The sequence below is a fragment of the Astatotilapia calliptera genome, chromosome 2 (assembly GCF_900246225.1).
Source record: "Astatotilapia calliptera chromosome 2, fAstCal1.2, whole genome shotgun sequence".
Lineage (NCBI taxonomy): Eukaryota > Metazoa > Chordata > Actinopteri > Cichliformes > Cichlidae > Astatotilapia > Astatotilapia calliptera.
The window spans coordinates 28,362,659-28,384,673 of NC_039303.1; the positions used below are offsets into that span (position 1 = coordinate 28,362,659).

The 22,015-nt window shown below is 39.2% G+C and overlaps 1 protein-coding gene across 2 annotated transcripts; it reads right to left on the reverse strand.

The window, feature by feature from the left end:
• Positions 1-5,072: 5,072 nt before the first annotated feature.
• On the reverse strand, positions 5,073-20,551 carry slc34a1b (solute carrier family 34 member 1b). 2 transcript variants are annotated; one of them, XM_026180274.1, is made up of 13 exons: positions 20,481-20,551; positions 19,339-19,412; positions 19,079-19,264; positions 18,577-18,723; positions 18,154-18,297; positions 15,472-15,583; positions 14,894-15,089; positions 14,126-14,221; positions 13,602-13,665; positions 13,057-13,224; positions 11,180-11,296; positions 6,567-6,691; positions 5,073-5,964 (listed from the first exon to the last, which is right to left on the reverse strand). In XM_026180274.1, the coding sequence occupies exons 2-13, from the start codon at positions 19,397-19,399 to the stop codon at positions 5,386-5,388; spliced, it is 1,995 nt and encodes a 664-aa protein (XP_026036059.1). In that variant the 5' UTR covers positions 19,400-19,412; positions 20,481-20,551; the 3' UTR covers positions 5,073-5,385. The 2 variants fall into 2 exon arrangements, with proteins under 2 accessions (XP_026036059.1, XP_026036054.1); XM_026180269.1 differs by having other exon boundaries at positions 19,339-19,500.
• Positions 20,552-22,015: the final 1,464 nt, after the last annotated feature.

A 22,015-nucleotide genomic window follows, 5' to 3' on the forward strand; every position in this document is an offset into this window, starting at 1 on the left:
GTCGTGTAAAATGATTGCCATAAATGGCTCTGAATAAGAATAATAACGCTGTTTGTTTTGCCGTTTAAACAGGATTAAATGACACATTCTGTGCATGCTAGGTAACTGAAGTGAAGCATCATTGCATCAGCCAGCATTCAGGAGCCCCTAACATGCTGTATAAACAACTTTCACGACAAGCCTGTACACAATATCAGCATCAACACTGAAAGCACTGAATATTTCAAATCAACCACCCACCTTGTCCAGCAGCGAAAGAGCCAGTCCCCCCCAAAAACACTCACATCTGTTTCTCTCTTCCTCGCTCTCTCTCCCTATTTCTCTGAGTGAGGAGGGGAAAATATGAAAATCCAAGGGTCATTTTTAAATTGAAAGTACTGAGTCGAAACTGTATGCTAATGTTACTAAATGGCACAGGCTGGTTGTCCACTTTCCACCCAGGGGCTCCCTAAGCAGATAAGAGCCCAGAACCACTACTTCCAGTTTGGCTACCATTAGACTATATTAGATTGTGGCAGAGAATTTTTTTACCTGCCTGTGGCAGTGGCTTAAAGTGTGTGAACGTTGCCCACACAGTAATAACTCATTTGCACAGCTTCAGTTTTAACACTTCCTGTATTAACACAGTTACCTGAAATGAAGCTGTCAGTGATAATTTCCACTTCTGGACATTGTTTAACATGTACCATTATTTCCAGGTGTTGGACAAGTGAGAGGTGGCCTGGACTGCACTGTGCAGCTTCTATGTATGCTCTATAATTGTGCTTCCCCATAAAACACTATGGAGTTATAGATATTGCAGTACACCTGTGTTTTGACTATATTTAGACTCATTATTTCAACAAATCGTGTGCAGGCTTACTGATCAATCAGAAAAACAACAAAGGACTGTGTCCGTGTTATACGTGTTATTAGAAGAAAAGTGTAATTAAACAGAGGGTGATTGGTACCAGCCCGTTTATTGATAATGTAATAGTCGGACAATAGTACCTTTGTTTTGAAACAGAACTGCAAACTGTTTAAGTGCAGAAGCTTCTGCTAGTTTGGATAAACACGTAATCCCATCAGGCCCAACAGCCACAGGCCATGAAAGATCAATTTGTTTTCTTATGAGAGGCTGAAGAATAAAGGACATTTTTCTAATCCAAAAGGGAGTACAGATCTGGTGCTAGGAGCAGAGACAATGTGATGGCACTGGGTCTTTAACTTAATGTTTCTATGTTTATGGACATTATACTGTTTATTTTGAATATAGTTTCATGGTTGTTTTTACATCATGCTTAAAGTATGTTTCTTTTAGCATTTAGTTTAGTGATCTTTGAGTTTTTCTTCCCTCAGTGTCTGCTCCTCTCCTGTGTTTAGTCAGCCTTGTCTTCGTGTTGTTTATTTCTCGTCTACCCAGTCAGTCATGTCCCCGTGTCCTTTTCTCCCTGGTCCAAGTGTCAAGCCTGTCTTCATCTCCATGTTTATCCTGCTTCCAGTTTCTTTTCCAGTGTACAGTGTGTTCAGTTTTGCTTCCCCTGTCCTCTTGTCCTGCACATTTAAGTCTTCAGTCTCCCTCTGTTCATTGTTTTTCATTTACTGTGTGTTTCCTTGTGTTCCACGGGCCCTCATTTATCATTTATTCCTACTTGATAATTCCTCGTTTCTGAGTTTTTATATGTTTGTACTTTTGAGTTTAATTAGTTACAGCTCTGACAAACACAAAGAGCAATACAGGACTATATATATATATATAGATATATATATATAGATATATATATATATATCTATATATATATACGTATATGTATAGTCCTGTATTGCTCTTTGTGTTTGTCAGAGCATCTGTGGAAGAAGTAACTTTATTGCTGTAACTAATTAAACTCAAAAGTACAAACATATAAAAACTCAGAAATATATATGTATATATATATATATATGTACACACACATTGATAACTGCTTGGGAGCAAGACACAGGCAAAGGTAAGACTATCAGACAAACAGCCTAAACCAGCTGTCAAGGTAAAAAAGGAAACACCCAAAAGATACTTTTCTAATCCAGAGGCAACAAGACTCACAGGGTAAAGCTGAATGCTAAACCGACTATTGCTAACAAATAGAACTCAAGGCATGAACCAAAGCTAAATGCTAAACTGAAACTCTGCGCTTGAGTATCAGAAATCAAAGAGGCAATTTTAACACCACCGGAAATGTTGTGGAATCAAAAAAGATCACTCATTCGTTTTAACTTCATACACTCTGATATAATAATAATAATATATTGACTGCTGCTTCAGAACCCAAAACACCAGATGACTTCAGAATCATTATTTCCTTACACCTCTTCTGCCCTCACCTTTTCAGTAATGATGTCCCTGGATGATTATGTGGAATAAGTATGTTGTAATGCCTTCTCATCACACAGTGAGAGAAGGCTGATGACAGATTATTGCTAAATCAGCACTTGGGCGGTGAAGCATAATGCCTTGCAAGCAAAATTGGAAGGATTGAGGGTTGAAAGGGTTCATGAACACAGTTGCTGAAATGTGTGCGGCATGACTTCATCATCACACACCATGTGTTTATACACCAATCTGCAATTGATTATTTGTTATTATTAATCTCTGGCTCTCTTCCAGTGTTTCTTGGTTCTGTCTGATTTCTGCATGTTAAAAGGGAGTTTTTTCTTCACACTGGCGCTGCACAGGTCTCCCACTGATCTTACAATATAAAGTGCCTTAAGGCTACTGCTGCAGTGATTTGACGCTATATAAATAAAACAGAATTTAATTGAGTCTGGTGGACTGGTTTCTTCTTTTGCTTTGCTCGCACAGAGCATAGAGAGTAAATAAGTGTGAGAGAGCATAAGGTAGGAAGTAACAGATTCCATGTTAATGGGATCACAATGATCGCACTGGGAGAAATGGAAAAACGATTGAAACACTTTACACATCATGGATGAGTGAAGAGAAAGGGCACTCAGAGGCGTGAATGTGTGAACGATCGTGTTATTTTCTCTGCAATATTGTAGAGACTGAACAAAAAACAGCAGAAAGTCCTAGCAGCTCCAGGTCCTCACTGTGAATCCTTGGACTCAAAAAGGCTTGGCTGGAGTGACCCTGCCCTGCTGGACTCCAGCATTGATCCAAACTGCACCCACACAAATGATTATCAGCACTCACATCACCTCTCACGAGAAGGAACAGAGCTGGGTGTATTTTATAATGAGTGGATGTAAGAATGAGGTTCAAGGACTCATGGTAGTTTCTCTTCTCATGCTGCTCTTCGATGCCTTCAAGGTTCAAATGAATCAGCAAGACAGTGTAAACTCAGTGCAGACTGGCATGTGTATTGGCGACTTTTGAACATCAAAGCGAAACACTATCAGAGAGACATGAAGACAAGACGATGCTTTTCGTTAAAGAAAAGGTGAGCTGTGAAACCAAAGATGACTAATCTTAATAAACAAACTCTTATTTTAGACAATTCTGAACAAAAGTTATTGGCAGGCTAATGGTTGCTCTTCAGTTCGTCATGTCTTTGTCTATCACCTTACAAGTGAAAGTGTCTGACTTTGCTCTCTGATTGCATCAGTGCATTTCAGCAAGCCCATATTTCTTTTCTTTTTTTCCCCTTTCTTTATCAATTGTTTCAGAACAGCAGAGAAAACGGCACATATTCACACTTTCAGCAACACCTCCCGAGTGTGCATACTCACCCACTTGGAAAAGCATACACACACAAAAACTACAACACACACACAGCCCGCAACACGTTCATGCCACATTCATGCACTTCTTTGTAGACAACATCAAGCAGCTAATGTGGTGATTCTTTGAATTCCTTGTAGAGTCTCTGTGTATTCAGTCGCCCACTAAGACTTATATAACCAGTGAGTACATGGTATTTTCACTTAATGATCAAACATTTCTCCACTTGGTAATATGATTGTTTTATTAAACTCTGGACTAAACAGCGCTCATTTCTTTTTCTTGATTTTTCTACAAAAACTAGAAGATAAAATAAATATCTTCCTCAACCATTTCTGCATTCTGTGGGAAATAAGGCCTAATAATTGTTATTGTTATGTACTCATTCTGGCATTCCTACACATGGTGGTGTTTATTTTTAATGAATTTATTAAATATTCTTAAACTGGATAAAATGATTTGGTTTCTTTGTGGAATCCTTGATGTTTGTGTGTAAATCCTCACTGTTTGGGTCAAATTTAACACAGGTTGACATTTGACAGCAGTAAATATGACCCAAAAAAAGAAAACAGGTACAGGTGCTACATGGAGGCTGGATTTTAGATGCACAAGAAAAATCTTAGTTTTAGGGAATCTTCAAACTGTGAAACTGTACATATCATATCTGTGTGTATTTTTTGTGGGACAGTAGTGACAGAGTTGAAGAGGGACCTTGAGACTGTCTGTATTTCCACCTAATTTCTTCAGGAAATGAAGAAGCCTCTTGGGTGAAATGTCTTCATGACATGAAGAAGTCAGGTCGCTCCTAAAATGACCATGACTTGGATGACTGAGACACAGACAATGTTACTTGTAGTAAAAAAGTGATTTTTGTGGTCAACAAGACCAGGAACATGTCATAGAAATGTAGGAAATTCTCAAAATAATGAAATACGAATCATTTTTTTTAAAACTCCAATTAAAACAGAGATCAAAAGAGGGATTGTAGGAGTTTCCTACCACTGCTTTGAATGCAGTAACTAGTTTGCAGTAAGCATTTTTTTTAAGTTTTGTGCTTTGTTATAATAATCTAGATATGGATAATTATGCAATCTTATTATAAGGTTGATTTTTATGATGAAAGTGTCTGTCTAAATAGTTATGCATGATTACATAATAAATACCAACACTTTCACAATGTTTTTCCCAGTTTTACCTCAAATAATTTATATTTAAATCATTATGTTTTAATAGGTAAGAGAGGCCATGGCATTGCATCATAATGTAGATTTTACAAACACTAATTTACAAGAAATGAGTGTAAAATTTAAAAAAAAAACACTATCTCTTCTATGAAACCTTTTTTAAGGATTAATCATCCATTTATTAACGTCAGTTAGGCTAGTCATACATTTTGTATAGATTTGTATTTAAAAGGTCAGTATAGACATTCATTATGAGGGAATCGTTGGTTAAAAATTGGCAAAAACAAAAAACAAAAAAAAAATTGTTCTCCTCATTGATTCTTAGTTGGTGTTGTCTGAACTCACATCTCATCCTAAAATTGCTTTCCATTTCAAACGAAGTCAGTCAGTCAGGAATCACAAATCAGTTTATTTCCAAAAAATTAAAAGTTACTTTTCTAAAACCTACTCTTTTGACAAAATGGAATTTTTCTTCCATTTTGTCAAAAACCCTCATTATTGGATGAATTACAGAGGAGTGCTGTTGCACCTCTCTAAACCTTTTAATTTAAGAACTGGTACATCTGGTCTTCTCTCATGCAGGTAATCCATGACTGGGTTGTTGTAAGCAAGCTGAGCAAACTCCGTGTGTTTGTTGCAAGAGGTTGTACTTGGAGATATTGGTGCTTCTTCTTCCTCTTGTCTGTCTTCACAAGAGAAGCTGCAGCAGAGAACTGTTTTGGCAATTAGGTGGTCCAGTGGTTTGAGAGAGTGCATCCATTTGGGCAGGAAGTCCCAGTTCTTGAGCTTGTTTGGCAGGTGATGGGGGCTGCGGGACTGCATTACATTCACCATGGTAATGAAGATGGTTACACCCAAGAAAGGAGCCCCAACTCCAGCCATCACCTGCCAACCAGCCAGTGAGAGGCCCAGCACCAGTGATGGAAGCAACAGGAAGCAGAGGAGTAGGTACAAGATTGCAAACCAGCGGTACTTGGCAGTGCGCTCACCGAGAACACGAGCCATCCTTATCGGTAGACGCATGAATGGGAAAGGATACCACAACAGAATGCCAAAAACATTGAAGAAAAGGTGACACAGAGCAATCTAGAAGACAAGAGACCTAATAATTAAGAATTCAAATGCTTAATGTGTATTGATGTCAACTCAAAGTCATACCAGTAGAAAGCGTCTACTGATTTCTTATAATGTCACACTGATATCATAAATATATTCCAATTATGCAACGCAGCTTTCATGAGTAGCTTATTGTAACACTACATTACAAAATACCTCACACTGCGGAGTCTACAGCCTAGCTATAGCTTGCTATGTTTTGGTTACATGTTTCAAACGGCTACCATATGTTAGGCAAAAAGAGGGTTATTTTGGCAGTATATGGCTGATTTTGATTACTTATACAAAGCTCAGATTCAGCAGGTTATGGCCATGAAGTCAAAACACAGCAAATACAAAGCAAAATCAAAGTTTTCAGTTTAAACATGTGATGTTTGTTTTGTTTTAAATTACATTTTCCACAGCAACCCTCTGGAAATTTTTGTTGTTATTATTATTATTATTATTATCATTATCATTATCATTATCATTTTTATTATCATTATCATTTTCATTATCATTATCATTTTCATTATCATCATCATTATTATTATTATATGTCCTTTGTATCCAGAAAAACAAACAAAACCTACCTGTATGGCAGCAGCAAGTTTGTTCCCAGGACTGGCCAAAGCTGCCAGCAGGGCTGTGGCAGTTGTGCCAATGTTGGACCCAAGAGTGAGAGGATAGGCTCGCTCCAAACTGATTACACCAATACCTGATGAAGATGACAAAGCCAAATGCTGTAAAGCATATCGTATTGGTTTACCAGAAAATATAATTAGTGTTTTGTTCCTGTTGAAATATTTATAGAGCACCACTAAGCTATACGGAGAGTTCTTAAGATGTTTTGTGACAAATACAAATGCCATCTATGATAGATCTCAGAAATTAGCCCTGTTTATATACTAGCAGTAATAACCCAATAAGTTATGAAAATTGTTCTCCAGGTGGCGTAATACTTATTGAGATAGTCGAAGGGAAACATCGCGGATATAAAGAAAGAAAGATATTTTTGTACGTGCCATTTGAGAACACCAGATAGTATTTTAATTTTTTAAAGAAATCCTTCTCATAAAGGTTAAACTACATCTTTGGCTGATAGGATGATTAGTGACTGCCAAAAGAAGGTCACAACTGAAAGCTGAAGACATTTATATAAGTAAAGCAAGTAAATAAAAATTGTACTCATAAAGCACCAAAATTCCACAACAAAAATGCTAAAAATATAAAGACAAAAAGCTTTAACTGCCTTTAGAAAGAAACCAGTTGTCAGGCTAAGAGGAAAGCATTCCAGAGTCTATGGAGGCCATTGCCGTGAACTCTCCCATATGGAAAAGAAATAGTAAAAACATATATGATTTACTCAAGAAAGTGGCCACTTTCATGAGTAAATCATATATAAATCATATAAGGCTTACATGATTTACTCATGAAAGTAGCCACTTTCTCATTACTTTCATATATTTTTTTAGTAAGTATACAAAACATACAAGTTTCATTATATAATTTTTCAAGGGATCTTATATGTGTTTTCACTCTTGTATGCTTTTCATACAAGTTTCATACAAGACAGATAAAAACTTTATAAGATTTATATATATCTTTTCCATATGGGCTTTTTTTTATAGTTCTCTGTCTAGTATGATGGACAGCCAGCAGGTCCTCAAGGACCCCCAAGATGTATGGATGTAAATGTTCAGTGATCTATGCTGTCGCTTGTTCATGTAGTGCTCTAAAAGTCAAAAACAAAATCTTGGTAGTCAGTGGACACTGAATTTACTTGAAAGCCGGAAATGAATGAGCATCAGACTGATATGTAAGTCTCATAGTGGCATTCTGAACAATCTGCCAAGAATGCAAAAAAGCTTTGTTAAAGCAAGCAAATAATAAATTAAAATAATCCAGAAGGTATGAATAAGAATTTGGAATTTAGTGCATGAGACAATAGAACTCAACTTCACAACATTTCTTATCTGAAAAAACAAGAGCAAACCAGAGATTTAATGCGACTCAAGGGTTACCAAAGCTTCTCACAGAAGACTTAGCAAAAAGGGAAAAGAACCTAGAATTACCCTTACCCTGACCACAAATCTGTTAGGGCTTCTGTTGTCTCATAAAATTGAAGGAAACAGTCTGCTGTCCAACTTTTAACAGTCTATGGACGAAAACAAGATGCGCAACTATAGTTGATATTTCTATATTACTATATCTATATTTCTATATTACTATATATATTATATATATATAATACTATATATATATATATAATATATTACTTATATATATATATATTATATATATATTACTATATATATATTACTATATAGTTGATATTTAACTATAGATATTTCCTAGTTACCTATAGGTAACTAGGAAATATCTTGGGGCTATATATATGTATATAGATAGATAGGTAGATAGATATAACTGAAACCTTGTGGCATACCACAGGAAAGACAAGTAGAAGATAAATGAATTTAAGCAGCCACAGAGGTAATAACATGGCTAATTAAACAAAATTAAACAAATTAAACAGCAATACAGCAAACCTTTTGTTCCTTTATTAATAGTTTATCAGGATAACCATAAACATGTGGATAGAGGTTGCGGTGTTAGAATTTATATTGTAGAGAAACCACTGGCCTTGGGGGGGAGAGTGCAGTTTATGGCAAGAACACAACAGTAATTCTTATGTGTTGTTATCAGTGGAGTTCTCTCTGTATGTGTCCCCTGTTGTGACAACTGAAAAACAAAGTTGTGTAAAAACTTTACACTGGTACACTGTTCTGGCATATTTGTGGATAAAAAGTAATTTTCAGCAGTTCCTCAATCTTAAAAAAACAAACACTGCTCAGTTTTAACCTCTCCTAAACCTCTCTTGCAACATGTATTTCATGCATACCTTTATTTGTTTATTGGAAAGTTTGTTTCAGTAAGTTTCAGTGGTTAGAGTGTCTTTGGTTGCATCTAATTCAAGCTCCACTGATGGGAGTTCCACTTGGAGGAAATACCACAAATGTGTCGTCTATTAACACCACTGTTAGAAGGTTTATTTTTAAAGGGTTTTTTCTCAGTTGTATGGACAATGTTCTGCTTTTTCACTATTCTGGCCATTCAAAAAGCTTTGGCCACTTTCAAAAACCTCTGAACTGTGATTTTATTCCTCCACACCCACTTAAAAGGAAAGGTATGTAAAAAGTCAGCAATTAACAAGCTGCTTGTTCCTGACCTCCAAATGGTCAAAATGACGGAAATTAAAGTAATAGGTCTGCCATGAAATGCTGGTATTTTTATAAAATGTTTTAGATTTCCTTCTATACACTTTAATCTATTCACAGTATGGCATAAGCTCTGTGATGTAATTGAAGGCTAAAACATGACAGATATCGAGGTGATTGGTTTCATGAGAAAGACAATCTGATGGGGGGACAGGTGTGGGCAATTGAGGGTGAGGGGGAGACACTAAAAAGAGTTAAAAGTGGGTCATTGGGGAGTTAAAGGCTGTGCTGTGTGGTCCGGAGGGATGGTAGTATCCACTGCTGTTTAGAGTCAGTGGCAATGAAGACAGTTAGTTATTCCACTGTTAGGAAGGGCGATCTGTTGCCTCCTGAAGACATTTAAGACCAGTAAGGTTGCCTGTATTGCTCTCCTGTTGTCTAACACTGTATCTCCATGATACCCAAGCTATATATTATGTGTATGTGCTTTAATATGTGGGAAAGGTCGATAGCCAGGAATGTAATTTAGCAGGAGGGACAACTTTAAAGTTTCTATTATATTGCATGGGTTAATTGCAGGTCTGTTCATGTGGGTGGCTTGGCTTTTGGAGTGATTTGCCATGTGTAAGTATCCTGTATAACTGTTTGTGTGGGTTGCAGCAGCACTAACTTACAGGAAATTATTGATTGTTCTGGAAAATGTTAATATCTTCTCATGGGGAAAAAATGTCTGAGTACTATGAAACATTAATTGTTTATAATAAATAGCATGTTGCCACCCAGACAAAACTTCCACATTATTGCTGCATATGAGGCGTCAAGTCAAAACTGGAGGCAAACAAATCCATTTTTTCCTGCATCAAAGCCTCAAAGAATGTCTTCAGACTGTTACATCTCCTTTTGTATGATCTGCGAATCTCTGAGCAAAGAGTGGACAAAGGGACATTACGTAACCTTCCTGATATATTTTTGAGCCAGAGACAGTTATTGCGCCAGGGTTAGGGTGACACTGACTTAGGCACGATTCACTTGAAAATGAAACTGACACCAATGCAACAGCCACTTACTGAAAACACGTGTTTTTATTGTCATAATCTGTCCTTCAGTTGCTTCATGGTGACTCAAGGTTTTTTGTGTCAAGTTAGTGAGGTGAGGATTATTTTATGTGCCATCTATAGGAAATTTAGTGATGATCACTGGAAAACATTCATGTCCCCATTCTAGGATTGATCATTTTCTTTATAGCGTTAGTCATGCCGTTCCTCAGCACTTAATTTAGCAAGCTGCTCCTACAAGGTTAAAGCTGATCACCAACAATAAAGCATTTTTTATATATTTTAAGTATACTCTATTTATAAAGTATGACCAAATACAATTATATCATCCAATTAAACCAAACAAGTGGCTCATTGTAGGTCAGCATGAGTGAGATAAACCTAAACAATCTCTGTAGAAGGAGACAATTTAAGAGTGGCCTGTTCCAACAAATCAAATGGAAGTTTAGAGTTTCATAGGCCAAGCCTCTTATTATAGGAGCTTTGTAAGAGGATTTGTGGGCACTGCTGGCCCTCTCCATTAGCTGGCAGAGTAAAGGAAGCTTTTTCAATAGAATATGGCCTGTAAATATGCATGGATTTTGACCCTTGAATGACCTTTAACTATCTGCTAAAGCATTTTGTAAACTCTGTTCTCAAAGACAGACAGACAGACAGACAGACAGACAGATAGACAGATAGATAGATAGATAGATAGATAGATAGATAGATAGATAGATAGATAGATAGATAGATAGATAGATAGATAGATAGATACCAATATTGAACAAATTAATTGTGATTTTTGCCTATAATCATGCAGCCCGAATTGATTGAGGCGACTAAAGTTAAAAAAGAATAAACAGATAAAATCCACGAAGCTTGGCAAAGATTTGTGCACATGGTGTGCAGACTTTGACATTCAAAAGAGCAAAAACATACATCACTCACCTATAAGAGGAGTCATGGCTGAAGTAAAGACAGAGCTACTCTGCACCACAAATGTCACACCTGCACCCACAAACATGGCGATGTATCCTGCCAGCCACCCAAATGGATAGGGAAGGTCTGCAGTGATGCACAAGAGAAACTTGAATCATTTTTAACTTTAAAGAATAAAGTGCTTACATTTTCCATGTAACCCCCTTCAGTTAAAAATCTATGTTAAAAACTAAAATGTCAGTTCTACACTCATCTGCCCGTTGATGCTAAAACTAAGAAGAATTGCTGATCAAAGGCAGTCATAAACACCTACCAGGACCCTGAAAGCTCATTCTGAGAACTCCCTCTTATGGGTTAACAAGGCAAGGAAACATGCATATTTGGAGCTGGCCAATATGAGCTGGAAGTTTCACTTGAGCTCTGAAGCTTTTCAAATCAAGAAGTCAGGCAGGGCTTCAATAAACTCTCAAATGATTTTTGTGTGAATTTTGTAAGGCTTCACAACATCCCTCACACATATAAAACAAATAATTATAATATACTGACACATAATAAGAATTAAAAAAAAAATAAAATAAAAAAAAGCTTAAATTCACCATTGTGTTTAGCATTTCAGTACCATGGACAGCTCACAATGCTTGCCCAGATTGCTGATGGTGTTTCTCAAAAATTCATCAGCAATCTGGGCGAAAATTTGCACTTCCAATCTGCACTTCTCTTGATAGAGATTTTGGTCATTACTGAATTGAACACGATCCATGTGCATATGTAAATTTGCCCATTGTTAGTATATCCCTGCAGAGGTTTCCACTCCCATTGCACCTTTTCCAAGTGCCTTCTCACACCAGTTTCTTCCAGCTTAGTTACACTGGCCTTTTCTCCTTTAGTAACTGTAGCAGTTTAACCTGGGTTATTATGAGTGTTGGAAAGTACATCTTCATGCAATCACATTACATTTTTATGTGATGCAATAATGGAATGTATTAGTGTGTTAATTTCAGTAATAACATTGCAGTAACAGTTATATTGGTTCTCACTTTATAAAGAGGTGGGTGGAAAGAGAGAAAAGAGCATTTTTTTCAACTACAGTCAGCTTTTCTGCTGTGAGGGGGAAATGGTGTTGCACCTGCAACCTTTGTCACTAGGAAATATAGATGTAATTTTATTTTTCTTCTAGCTTTTTAGCTTCCATTTCAACCTGTAAATGCTTTTGCAGTACAGTCTCAGTGGTGAGGTCCTCTGTGGCCAAGTTTTCACCTTTCTTTTGATTCAAATTTAAACACTAAAAGAAAGATCTCATCTCATGAGTAGGATAGAGAAGTACTTTCTCCAAATAACATAAGGCATTAGTTTAAAAAATAACAAGTATTGTGTAATACATTACTTTTTTGAGAACTTTAGCAACACTGGTTGATGTTTTGCTGTTTGTTCAGTACAGTGACTTCCTGGAGCTACACATAGCACTAAGTAATACAAATAACACACGATGGGTTATTTGTATTACTTAGTGCTGATGGGTTGATGGGTTTATCCTGGCTCAAGAGTTGGCAGTTCATCTTGTGATCGGAAGGTTGCCGGTTCGAGCCCCGGCTCGGACAGTCTCGGTCGTTGTGTCCTTGGGCAAGACGCTTCACCTACCGCCTGCTGGTGATGGCCAGAGGGGCCGATGGCGCAATATGGCAGCCTTGCTTCTGTCAGTCTGCCTCAGGGCAGCTGTGGCTACAACTGTGGTTTGCCTTCCACCAGTGTGTGAATGAATAGTGGAATCGTAAAGTGCTTTGAGGATCTTGAAAAGCGCTATATAAATGCAATCCATTATTTGTTTCCTAACAAGTCAAGATATTCATTTTTTATTTATTCATTTGGTAGCTCAAATTTAGACTAACCTGTGTTGATGACTTTATGGATGGCCTTTGCTACTTGGCCTTTAAGAAGAGAGTTGAGCAGTTTGACTAGAAGCAGCAAACATGTGCACAGGACAGCCAGCGAGGTGGCGAGTAGGATGAGGCCCACTGTGAGGTCTGACATCTCAGCAGATGCAAACAAATGTCTACCTACAAAGAAAGCCACAATAACAGGATATTTGACTGCATTTATACCTTACCAAATGAGCTGAGACACTATGGAAAGTGACAAAACTTGAAGTTCAATTTACCACCATTTAGTTTGCCATATTTTTTGATAATGTTCTCTTACTGTTTAGTTATACTTGTATCGACTGTTTTGCTATGTAAATAAAAATTTCTTGAGAAGACAAGTTCAGTTTTGGCCTTCTCTTGTTGAAATAAGGGAAGCCTTTTATCCAGAACACACTGCTTGTATTCCAACATTATGGCATTATGTTAACTTCTTTGGATATGAGGTTGTACAGATTGGTTCCGGCTTACTATATGATTGATTCAGATTCAGATAGGACTTTAGGTTAACTTACACTTCACGTGTGTTTGCAAGTCATGGCTGGAGTCACAGCTTTCAGTGCTCACGTTGTGATGAGACTATGGATTTATGGATAGATAAAAGAAAGAAAGAAAGACATTAGCCAGGCCATTTTTACTGGCATCAGTGACAAGCTCCATTTGGCGCCAGTACACAGTGACACAGTATGGTAAATGGCCTGTATTTGTATAGTGCTTTACTAGTCCCTAAGGACCCCAAAGCGCTTTACACAACCAGTCATCCACCCATTCACACACACATTCACACACTGGTGATGGCAAGCTACATTGTAGCCATAGCCACCCTAGGGCGCACTGATAGAGGCGAGGCTGCCTGGCGCCACCGGGCCCTCTGTCACCACCAGTAGGCAAAGAAGTGTCTTGCCCAAGGACACAACGACCGAGACTGTCCAAGCAGGGGCTCGAACCGGCAACCTTCCGATTACAAGGCGAACTCCCAAATCTTGAGCCACGATCGCCCCACGATGTGAAGGAGACAGGGCTAGAGATGAGACATTACCATAACAAGGTTGGTCTGGCACCATTCTTTCACCAAGCTCCTGTTCCTCATGCCCTCCTTCCCCATGGCGATCCCTGTGATCACACACTTGTCCAGCTGAGGGTGAAAGAAGATGTACATTCATTTTTCACCACAATTTTTTTGTTTTGTTTTGGTTTTTTTTGCTTGGCAGCTGAATTGCTGATCGAGTTTATCAGTTTTCAGCAGTGACCTCAGCTAACGAGTTAGATGATACATGAGATGGTTTTGAGGTGACATTTTTCACTATTTACTTGAAAACATGTTCCAGATATTTCTAAATATGACGTGCATCATTTATTTTATACTTTACTTTTTCATGATGTTGAAATAACCTTACCATTGTTTTGCTGTGTAGTGTCAAGTTCAGGCATTATAAGTAGAAGAAAAATTGTGATAAGCCAAATTTTAACGGGTTGCTGATGACCCGACTCTACACCCCTACAAAGCTTAATCAGAATTTATTTGAAGATTTTTGAGTTATGGTGTTTCGACAGAGACACCCATCAATTATGTGCTCAGAATTGCCTTCTACCATGTTGTGTTTAATCTATTTCTTACATTTTGGTTTCTGTGATGTTTGGTTTTGGACAGAAAAAGAAAATAAATATAAATTACAAATAAATCACAACATTGCTGACCTGCTGTGAGTAACATCACAGTTACTAAGCTGAGATCATAGAGGGCTGCAGTCCAATGAAGGGGCTTAGTAAACAGTAAATTAGAAAAAATGGCGTCTGATGGTTTTACCTGTATGATAAGCTTGGTGACTGGCTCCGTGATGACCTTGAGTAGCTCGGGTGCTTCCTCCCCTGGCTCGAGCCTCAGAGTGGTGACCAGCAGGTGAGACAGCCGAGTCATGAACCCGCTCGCCACCTCCAGGGGCAACAGAACCAGGACTGACAGCCAGTTGAAGCAGTCATGGATTGTTGCTCCGGCAAAAGCACTATCGTGGATCACAGTCATTTTCTGTGTTAGCTATCCAGGAGCATCATAAACTACTCAGAGTGATTGCTTGTTAATCTCCTTTTCACAGCTCAACTTTTGCTTTTTTGGTCTTTGGCAGTGATGTAATGGGGCACTGGTTACTGGTATAGGATTAGTGTGGACTGGTGCCATTATTATAGTGTGAAGCTGCAGCTACAGCTGCTGATGCTTTCTCATCATCCTCCTCTACTTTCTCCTCTGCTCTCTTAACACTTTTTCCCTCTTCCCTCCATCTAACCACTTATCCACTTCACTTTTCCATTTCAGTGTCTTCTTGCCTCAACCCCCACCCTATTCTACCTCCACTCTCCTCCTCGGTCTTGCTGTGTTTTGCCACTCACCGTTGAAACTCGGTTCGTTCTGCCGCTTGCATCATGGCCACTATGGTGTTTGTAACCGAAGTCCCAATATTGGTCCCCATGATGACTGGAACAGCCGACCTGACTTCTAAAACTATGAGATGAGGCGAAAATGAAGAAGCATGTTACAAAAAAAACTAAACATTGTAAATGCATAAACACCATTGCAAATGGTAATGCATCATATATATATATATATATATATATATATATATAATTACAGAAAATGGCCTTGTACTTTTTTGATGCAACATGTGTTTTAATGGAAATGAGAGGTGATTGTAATTCTAGGCTAAGTGAGACGGCTTTGGAGATGGGTTATTTTTGAATACGCCTTTAATGGCGATGACCCAGAGGGCAGACGTCAGGAAGACAAACATTTATGCCTTTCCATATCTTTCAGTCTCCAGTAATTACCTCTAATCATCCTCATGGCTCTCTTATTTAAAACAAATCTTTGGAAGCAGAGCAGCAACTCCTGCATACTGATGTAATTCACTTTAACTACCCAGAGCAAAAGTGGAAGACCTACATGCAAAAGCCTGGACATTTTCTTGTAACCTTACCACATAATGGTCTTACACAAGGCTGACTGAGATGATGAGACATTACCCAGAGTAAGAAAGGTTGGATTTGATTGCCCCTCTAATCTTGCTTCACCCTGTCAGACTACACTTATTTTACATCATTTTTACAAATTGCAACTGCAGTACTGGAATCTCGAAATGGGTCTCAGTTAGCGTCTTGAGCCACCTCTCATTTATTTATATTTTGCAAGGAAAATAGAAAATGGGTGCAGTGTTTAATTGAAACATGCAAATATACACATATAAGGCAAAAACAGAGTTTCTTTCTTTAAGCAGTCTTCAGGAATAGTTCTCTGGGCTCTTGCAGGACATTTAAAGCTCTTCTTTGGATGTTGGTCTGTCATGATGTTCTCAGACTGCTTCAATAATGTTGAGTTGGATCAAAATCAACAATACTTTGTTTATTATTGCATCAGTTTTAAAAAAAGATCTCCATCAGCCCCAAACCATCACATAGCATTTACTGTGTTTTAATCTCTATCTTTGTGCTTCTCTCCTGACCTCATCTGGATATAATGATGAGGATTTGAACCAAAAATGTCAAATTTGGATTAATTACTCCGTACGAGCTGTTGCCACTCATTTTTAGTCCAGTTCTTGTGTAATCTTGCATACCTCAGCCTTTTCTGCTTGTTTTCCTTTCTTCTGAAATGGCTTCTTGACAGCCACCCTTCCACTGAGACCATTACTGATGAGGCATCATTGAACAGTAGCTGGATCAGGTGAAGGGCCAGATGCATCTCTCGGGTCCTGTGTCAGATCTTTGATTGATTACATTCCTATTTCTTAAGGCCATGATTTTCAGATACTGTTTGTCTGCTGTATATAGGGTTGTTTTTTTTTAGGTCTGCCTTCTTCTTTTGTCCTTCACGTGTCCAGGTTACTCAATTTTTAAGGACACACTGAGTTTTCAGCTAACAGCTCTTTGGAAACTACTTTGTTGGCAGAAAACTACTATTTTATCCTGTCCAGCTGTATTATCTTTGGCATTTTTTGTTTTTTGTGGATTCAAAAATGAAAAGAACAAATGTTTTTGCGACAGTCTGTAACAAAGTGCAATTTGTTTCTTTCTATTTGCGTAGACATAACACTGGTTCACCCCTTCAGTTAGGTGGTGTTTTTTAAACTTGAATGATTCATAGGTCAGTGTTCAGTGGTTCAAAAAAATGTCCTTTTGAGAACAGTCAGGTATGGGGACTGACCTGAAAGTAAGTGAAAAGTCAATGAAATGCTTTGAGAGACCTTCAGAAAGCCTGGAGAACTATTGCTCAAGACCACATGTAGATCTTTGGAATCAAAATGTAATGAAATGAGGGGCAACTCAAGACTTGTGTACAGTACTATACATTAATCATTCTTTCATTATACAAGTTTGAAAACTGACATAAACATCTAAATAGTGGAAAGCTAAAAATAAAATAAAATAAAAGCAACAACGGTGCATTAATCTGCAGCCAAAAGTAGCACGCAACAAATAAATCATTTACAATAGACTTTCCTAGCACTTTCAGGAGATTAATAAACCCGTGAATGTGAGTTATGGAGCGAAAAGTTAGCACAATGCTCGTTTTAATATTTTTCAAGGGGTTGTTTAGATGCTAGATGACAGGAAACATCACTCTTAGCTGTTCATCTGCTAGTTTAGTTAGTGGAGAAATGTGTGCAAGCAAATCTTCCTGTTCTCTGAAGAACAATCCTCTGGTATAGTTTGTTAATGTAACCCAAACTTTTTTTGCTAATTTGATCCTTAATGCCAAATAACAAACTGATCATAATGGATTCAACCCTCCACAGGGAATACGGGTTGTTATAGGACTTTGAGGCAGAAAATTTCGATTTGAACTATAGACTGCAAATTGATTTTGCTGCCAATAAGGCGCCATGGGGGTGTTATTTTCTCTGGTTTTATTGCTACGGTAATGGATTTTGTTTTCTGTTTATTAACTTATCTATATATGCAAAATAATAACCTGCAGAGACATAAGCCTACTGTGCAGACAGTACAATAAACACACACGCGCACACACCTGAATTCTGGCACTCACACATTTGCACATGCGTTTATGTGCCTACTCACGTCCGGAGGCCACCAGACTGACTACAATGGAGGTGGAGGTTGATGAGCTCTGAACCAGCACAGTAACCAAGATCCCCACCACGAGCCCTGCCACGGGGTTAGACAGCACTGCATTGTCCTGGAAAATGTCCCCTGCCACTTTACCTGGTTAGATATGCCGCCCACATACACAGAAACACACACATAAAAAAATACCAGTCTTAGGAATCACAAGGTTGCCAAGAGCAATGTTAAACAAAAATCAAACTGTTTGTTTCCCCAATTTCAAGAAGGTCACAGATCAAACTCGGCAGTAAATTATACAGCAGCAGGGCCCAGTAGGATGGTGTGAACTGGTGCTCGGTGACTCACTTATTTGTCAAATATCAACAGACTGAGTCACTATGAACCTGCTGATGGGGCAGTGAGGGTCAGAGCGCTTACCCCCTGCTAACTGGAAGGCAGAGCTCAGAGTGTCCAAGGAGCAAACAAAGAGGAAGAGGAGGAGGAAGAGGAGAGGGATCTTGGATAGATTGATAAGGACCTTCTTGATCTTGTTTGGACTCGCTGCTGAGGTCTGAGGAGATCTGTCTGGAGAAAACAGCAAAGAGACGGTTAGACTGAAATCTTTTTTTAAGGGATTTTATCTGATGAAACAAAACGGCAGCATGTTTTTGGCCACTGCTCGACTCTCTGATAGCTGTGTCCTCTCACATGTAGAGATAGAAGCCATCTGACAAAGTACATTCATAACCCATATGCAGCCAAACACTGCTGAGTGAGAGGCCACATGATCCCACTGGCACTGTGTGTCTCCTGAGCATGTCCTTATCTAATGAGCCTGTGGCTCGCTTCTGCTGTTGTAATTTACCGCCTCAAAGAGGTTAAACCTGCTGCCAGCGTGGGAGATGTATGTGTCACTCTCCTCTTTATGCCTCTCTTGTACCTTTCTCCCCGGGGAATGTGCCTGCCTCCATCAGTGAGGGTTTGTTGGAGTGGTGATTGGTATGTTGGTTACAGCCCTCAAAGCTGCCAGTGAGGTCAAGGGTGGAGCCGATGCCAGACTCCCTGTCCTCCTCTGCCAGTGGGAGTTTGGGATGTGAGGGGAGCTGAGCCGAGTGTATTCTCACCCCTGGTAGCAGAAGAGGAGTCAGGCAATTCAAAGACATAAAACAAGAATGGTGGGAATTTAAACTAATGAGTTACCACTGAAGCCGAGCTCCGTGCTCCGTCCAGAGGACACTATGGTTATAGATCGAGAGGACATGGCGCTGTGAGTGCTGTGTGGAGATATGCAAGCAATTAAAATCGCAGGATGTTACCACCATGGAGGGAACAGATCTGATAGTGGATGTATTTATCAGCCACCTGCAGCAGTAAGAAAAAGAAGCCAACAGAGACCAACAAGTGTGTATATGAGCCCATCTCTCACAGAGGTACAGGGATCAACAGACAAGCAATTAGAAGAGAGCGAAGGCAGCCCACGTGGTTATGTAATTGGCAGCCATCCGTGATGTGAGGTCAGGCGTCTCACCTCCCAAACAACTAAACAACCTCATCAGATCATGAAGAACACATTAGGATCCGTGTAGCTTATCCTGTCTTCCATTTCCTACAGCTGCGAGCCAGCTCTTCAAGGGACTCTCCAGCATCTATAGAGCAAGTCTCTTCAAAGGGTTTCATGCTCTTGATTTGAAGAGATCCCCCCCCCACCCCCCCCCCCCAAACCCCCACCCCCATCCCACCCTTCTTTTTTTTCTGTCTTCCACTTCGGGGACTCCAGTGGAGGAGGGAGTACCAATGTCTCTTAAAAGCAAAGAGGATGGAAGTAATTACAGCAGCCGAAATTACAGTAATTACAGTCACTGCATCATCCTCACCGCGCGTGTCATCCTGCTGCAGGTTTCAGATGCGCGCGGAGGCCTGCGTTAACATATGTACATCTGTCTGTATGTGGGAGAAACAGCCCACTGCAGCAGGATAAACTCTGAATGTATCTGAGCTGATTTTGTGAGCGTGTGTACTGAATGTTATCCTCTAATCTAACTGCCCCGTTCGTCTGTTTGTCAGTCTGCCACCGTTCCCGTCTCAGCTCTTGTGCCGTTACGTGCAAGTTTGTGTTTAAGGCTGTCTCTGTGACTCACATGGATAATTTCTCAATTAGTGTTGCTGCAATTTTGTTTTGCTTTGTAGAAAAATGCAGGCTTTTCTCAAGCATTTAGCCAATGTTGTCAGTGTGAATCAGCTTACTTGGCAAGATTTTCTAAAAGTATGTATGAGACATCGAAATAAAAGCTGGAATTAAAAAAAAAAAAAAGTGTATATAGTAAAATAGTGTTGCCTCTTACCTTGTCCAAAGGCTTAGGTGTTGCTCATGACCCCGCTAAAGGAAGGTATCAAACTGAAGACTAAAACATCTTTAAATAGACCGAGTGTGGAGGTATCAGGGGGGAAACATCTACGTGATCTCTCGGTTATTAACTTGCTCTCTCATCAGAGACAGCATTGTTAATCAGTTACACAATGTCTTAAGTTAATGATGCATAGGTCTTAAATGCCTGTTGTGTATTAGGTAATAAATGATGTTTGTTCAGCCAGCTATTTTCACCTGATTTGGGCCCCAGATAAAGATTGCAAGATGAAGTGGCCTGTTTGATGTGATTTATCAGCCCTTCTCACTTGAGGTTTTTAGGTAGCAATGCAGGAGAAACCTGACATCTAGTGGCGTGTTTTAGATAAACCTGGGAGATTGCTCCTGTTTTCTTAAGTCCGCTCACATTCTCATGCGGCTGTTTCCATCACATTTCGTAGTCTTGGCAAAGATTAAAGCCGGGGTATTAAATGATCACTTCTTCCACGAGATAAGTCAGTGGAAGTATTTCAGACACGCAAAGCGTAATCTGTTTGACTTGTACAGAATGTTCAGGTACTTAGGTACTTTGCCAGCACTCAGCATCAAGCCTGTTTTGATTGGAAATAGACTATCAAGGAGATTTTCTGAGAGCCTCTTGACACGCATGCACCACTATCCACACGCAGCGCCCGCCTGTGTTGTTGTGGGGGTAATTGTTAATGATTAGTGCAGCCGCGGTTCTGTCATATCAGCAGTGCTCTCAACCAAATCTCCCAAGCCTGCTGACGCCAGACTTGCATCTATGAACTTAATAAACCCTTTAGACTAAGTTGTTGCTTTCCAATCTGTTATGAGATCTGGGAGCCTGAGAGAAATAACAGCCTTGTTGTTTTTCAGGGAGCTGGGTTTGCTGCTGTAGGTGGCAACTGGAGGAGAAATCCTTGAGATTTGGAGCAAAATTATACAGAGAGAGAAAAAAAAACGAAGCACAGATGTACCAGCGCACATGGACGCGCGCGCGCGCGCGCACACACACATGTAATCACGTAAACGCACACTGAGCGGCTCTAGAGCTCTTTGGTTAAAAAACACTCCACGTTGCAGTTAATCCCATCTCCAGATGTGCGAGTCACAGGGTGGCTGCTGCTACTGCACAGCATGCCGAACCAGACGGGGGCTAAATTCTGCCACGCAAGGCGTCCTGCTTGGTTTATCTAATATTAAAAAATGAATAAAGCAAAGCCTCTGGGTTTTTAACAAAGGGGCCCATAACACTATGAACAAAACGTCAGTTAATTATCTCTACACAGGTGTGTGTCTTATTCTAAAGACTCTGTTCTTGTTTTGACTGGCTAGGTGACACTAATCAGCACAAGTCATTCAGATTAATACTAATCTCTTTTACCTTGATCACTGTTGTCATCTACACGAAGGGAGGAATGACGCTTTGAGAAAAAGAAAAAGCACTCTGATATTTTATATAGATCTGTGTGTTTTTCATGTCTGTTGTTAACACAAGAGCTAAAATCT

Coding starts and splice junctions, on each gene's coding strand:
- slc34a1b (XM_026180274.1), bottom strand. CDS start 19,399: ATGTCCTCTCGATCTATAACCATAGTGTCCTCTGGACGGAGCACGGAG. Junction 19,265..19,338: donor CACGGAGCTCGGCTTCAGTG/GTAACTCATTAG, acceptor TTCTGCTACCAG/GGGTGAGAATACACTCGGCT. Junction 15,090..15,471: donor GAACGAACCGAGTTTCAACG/GTGAGTGGCAAA, acceptor GATCCACGATAG/TGCTTTTGCCGGAGCAACAA.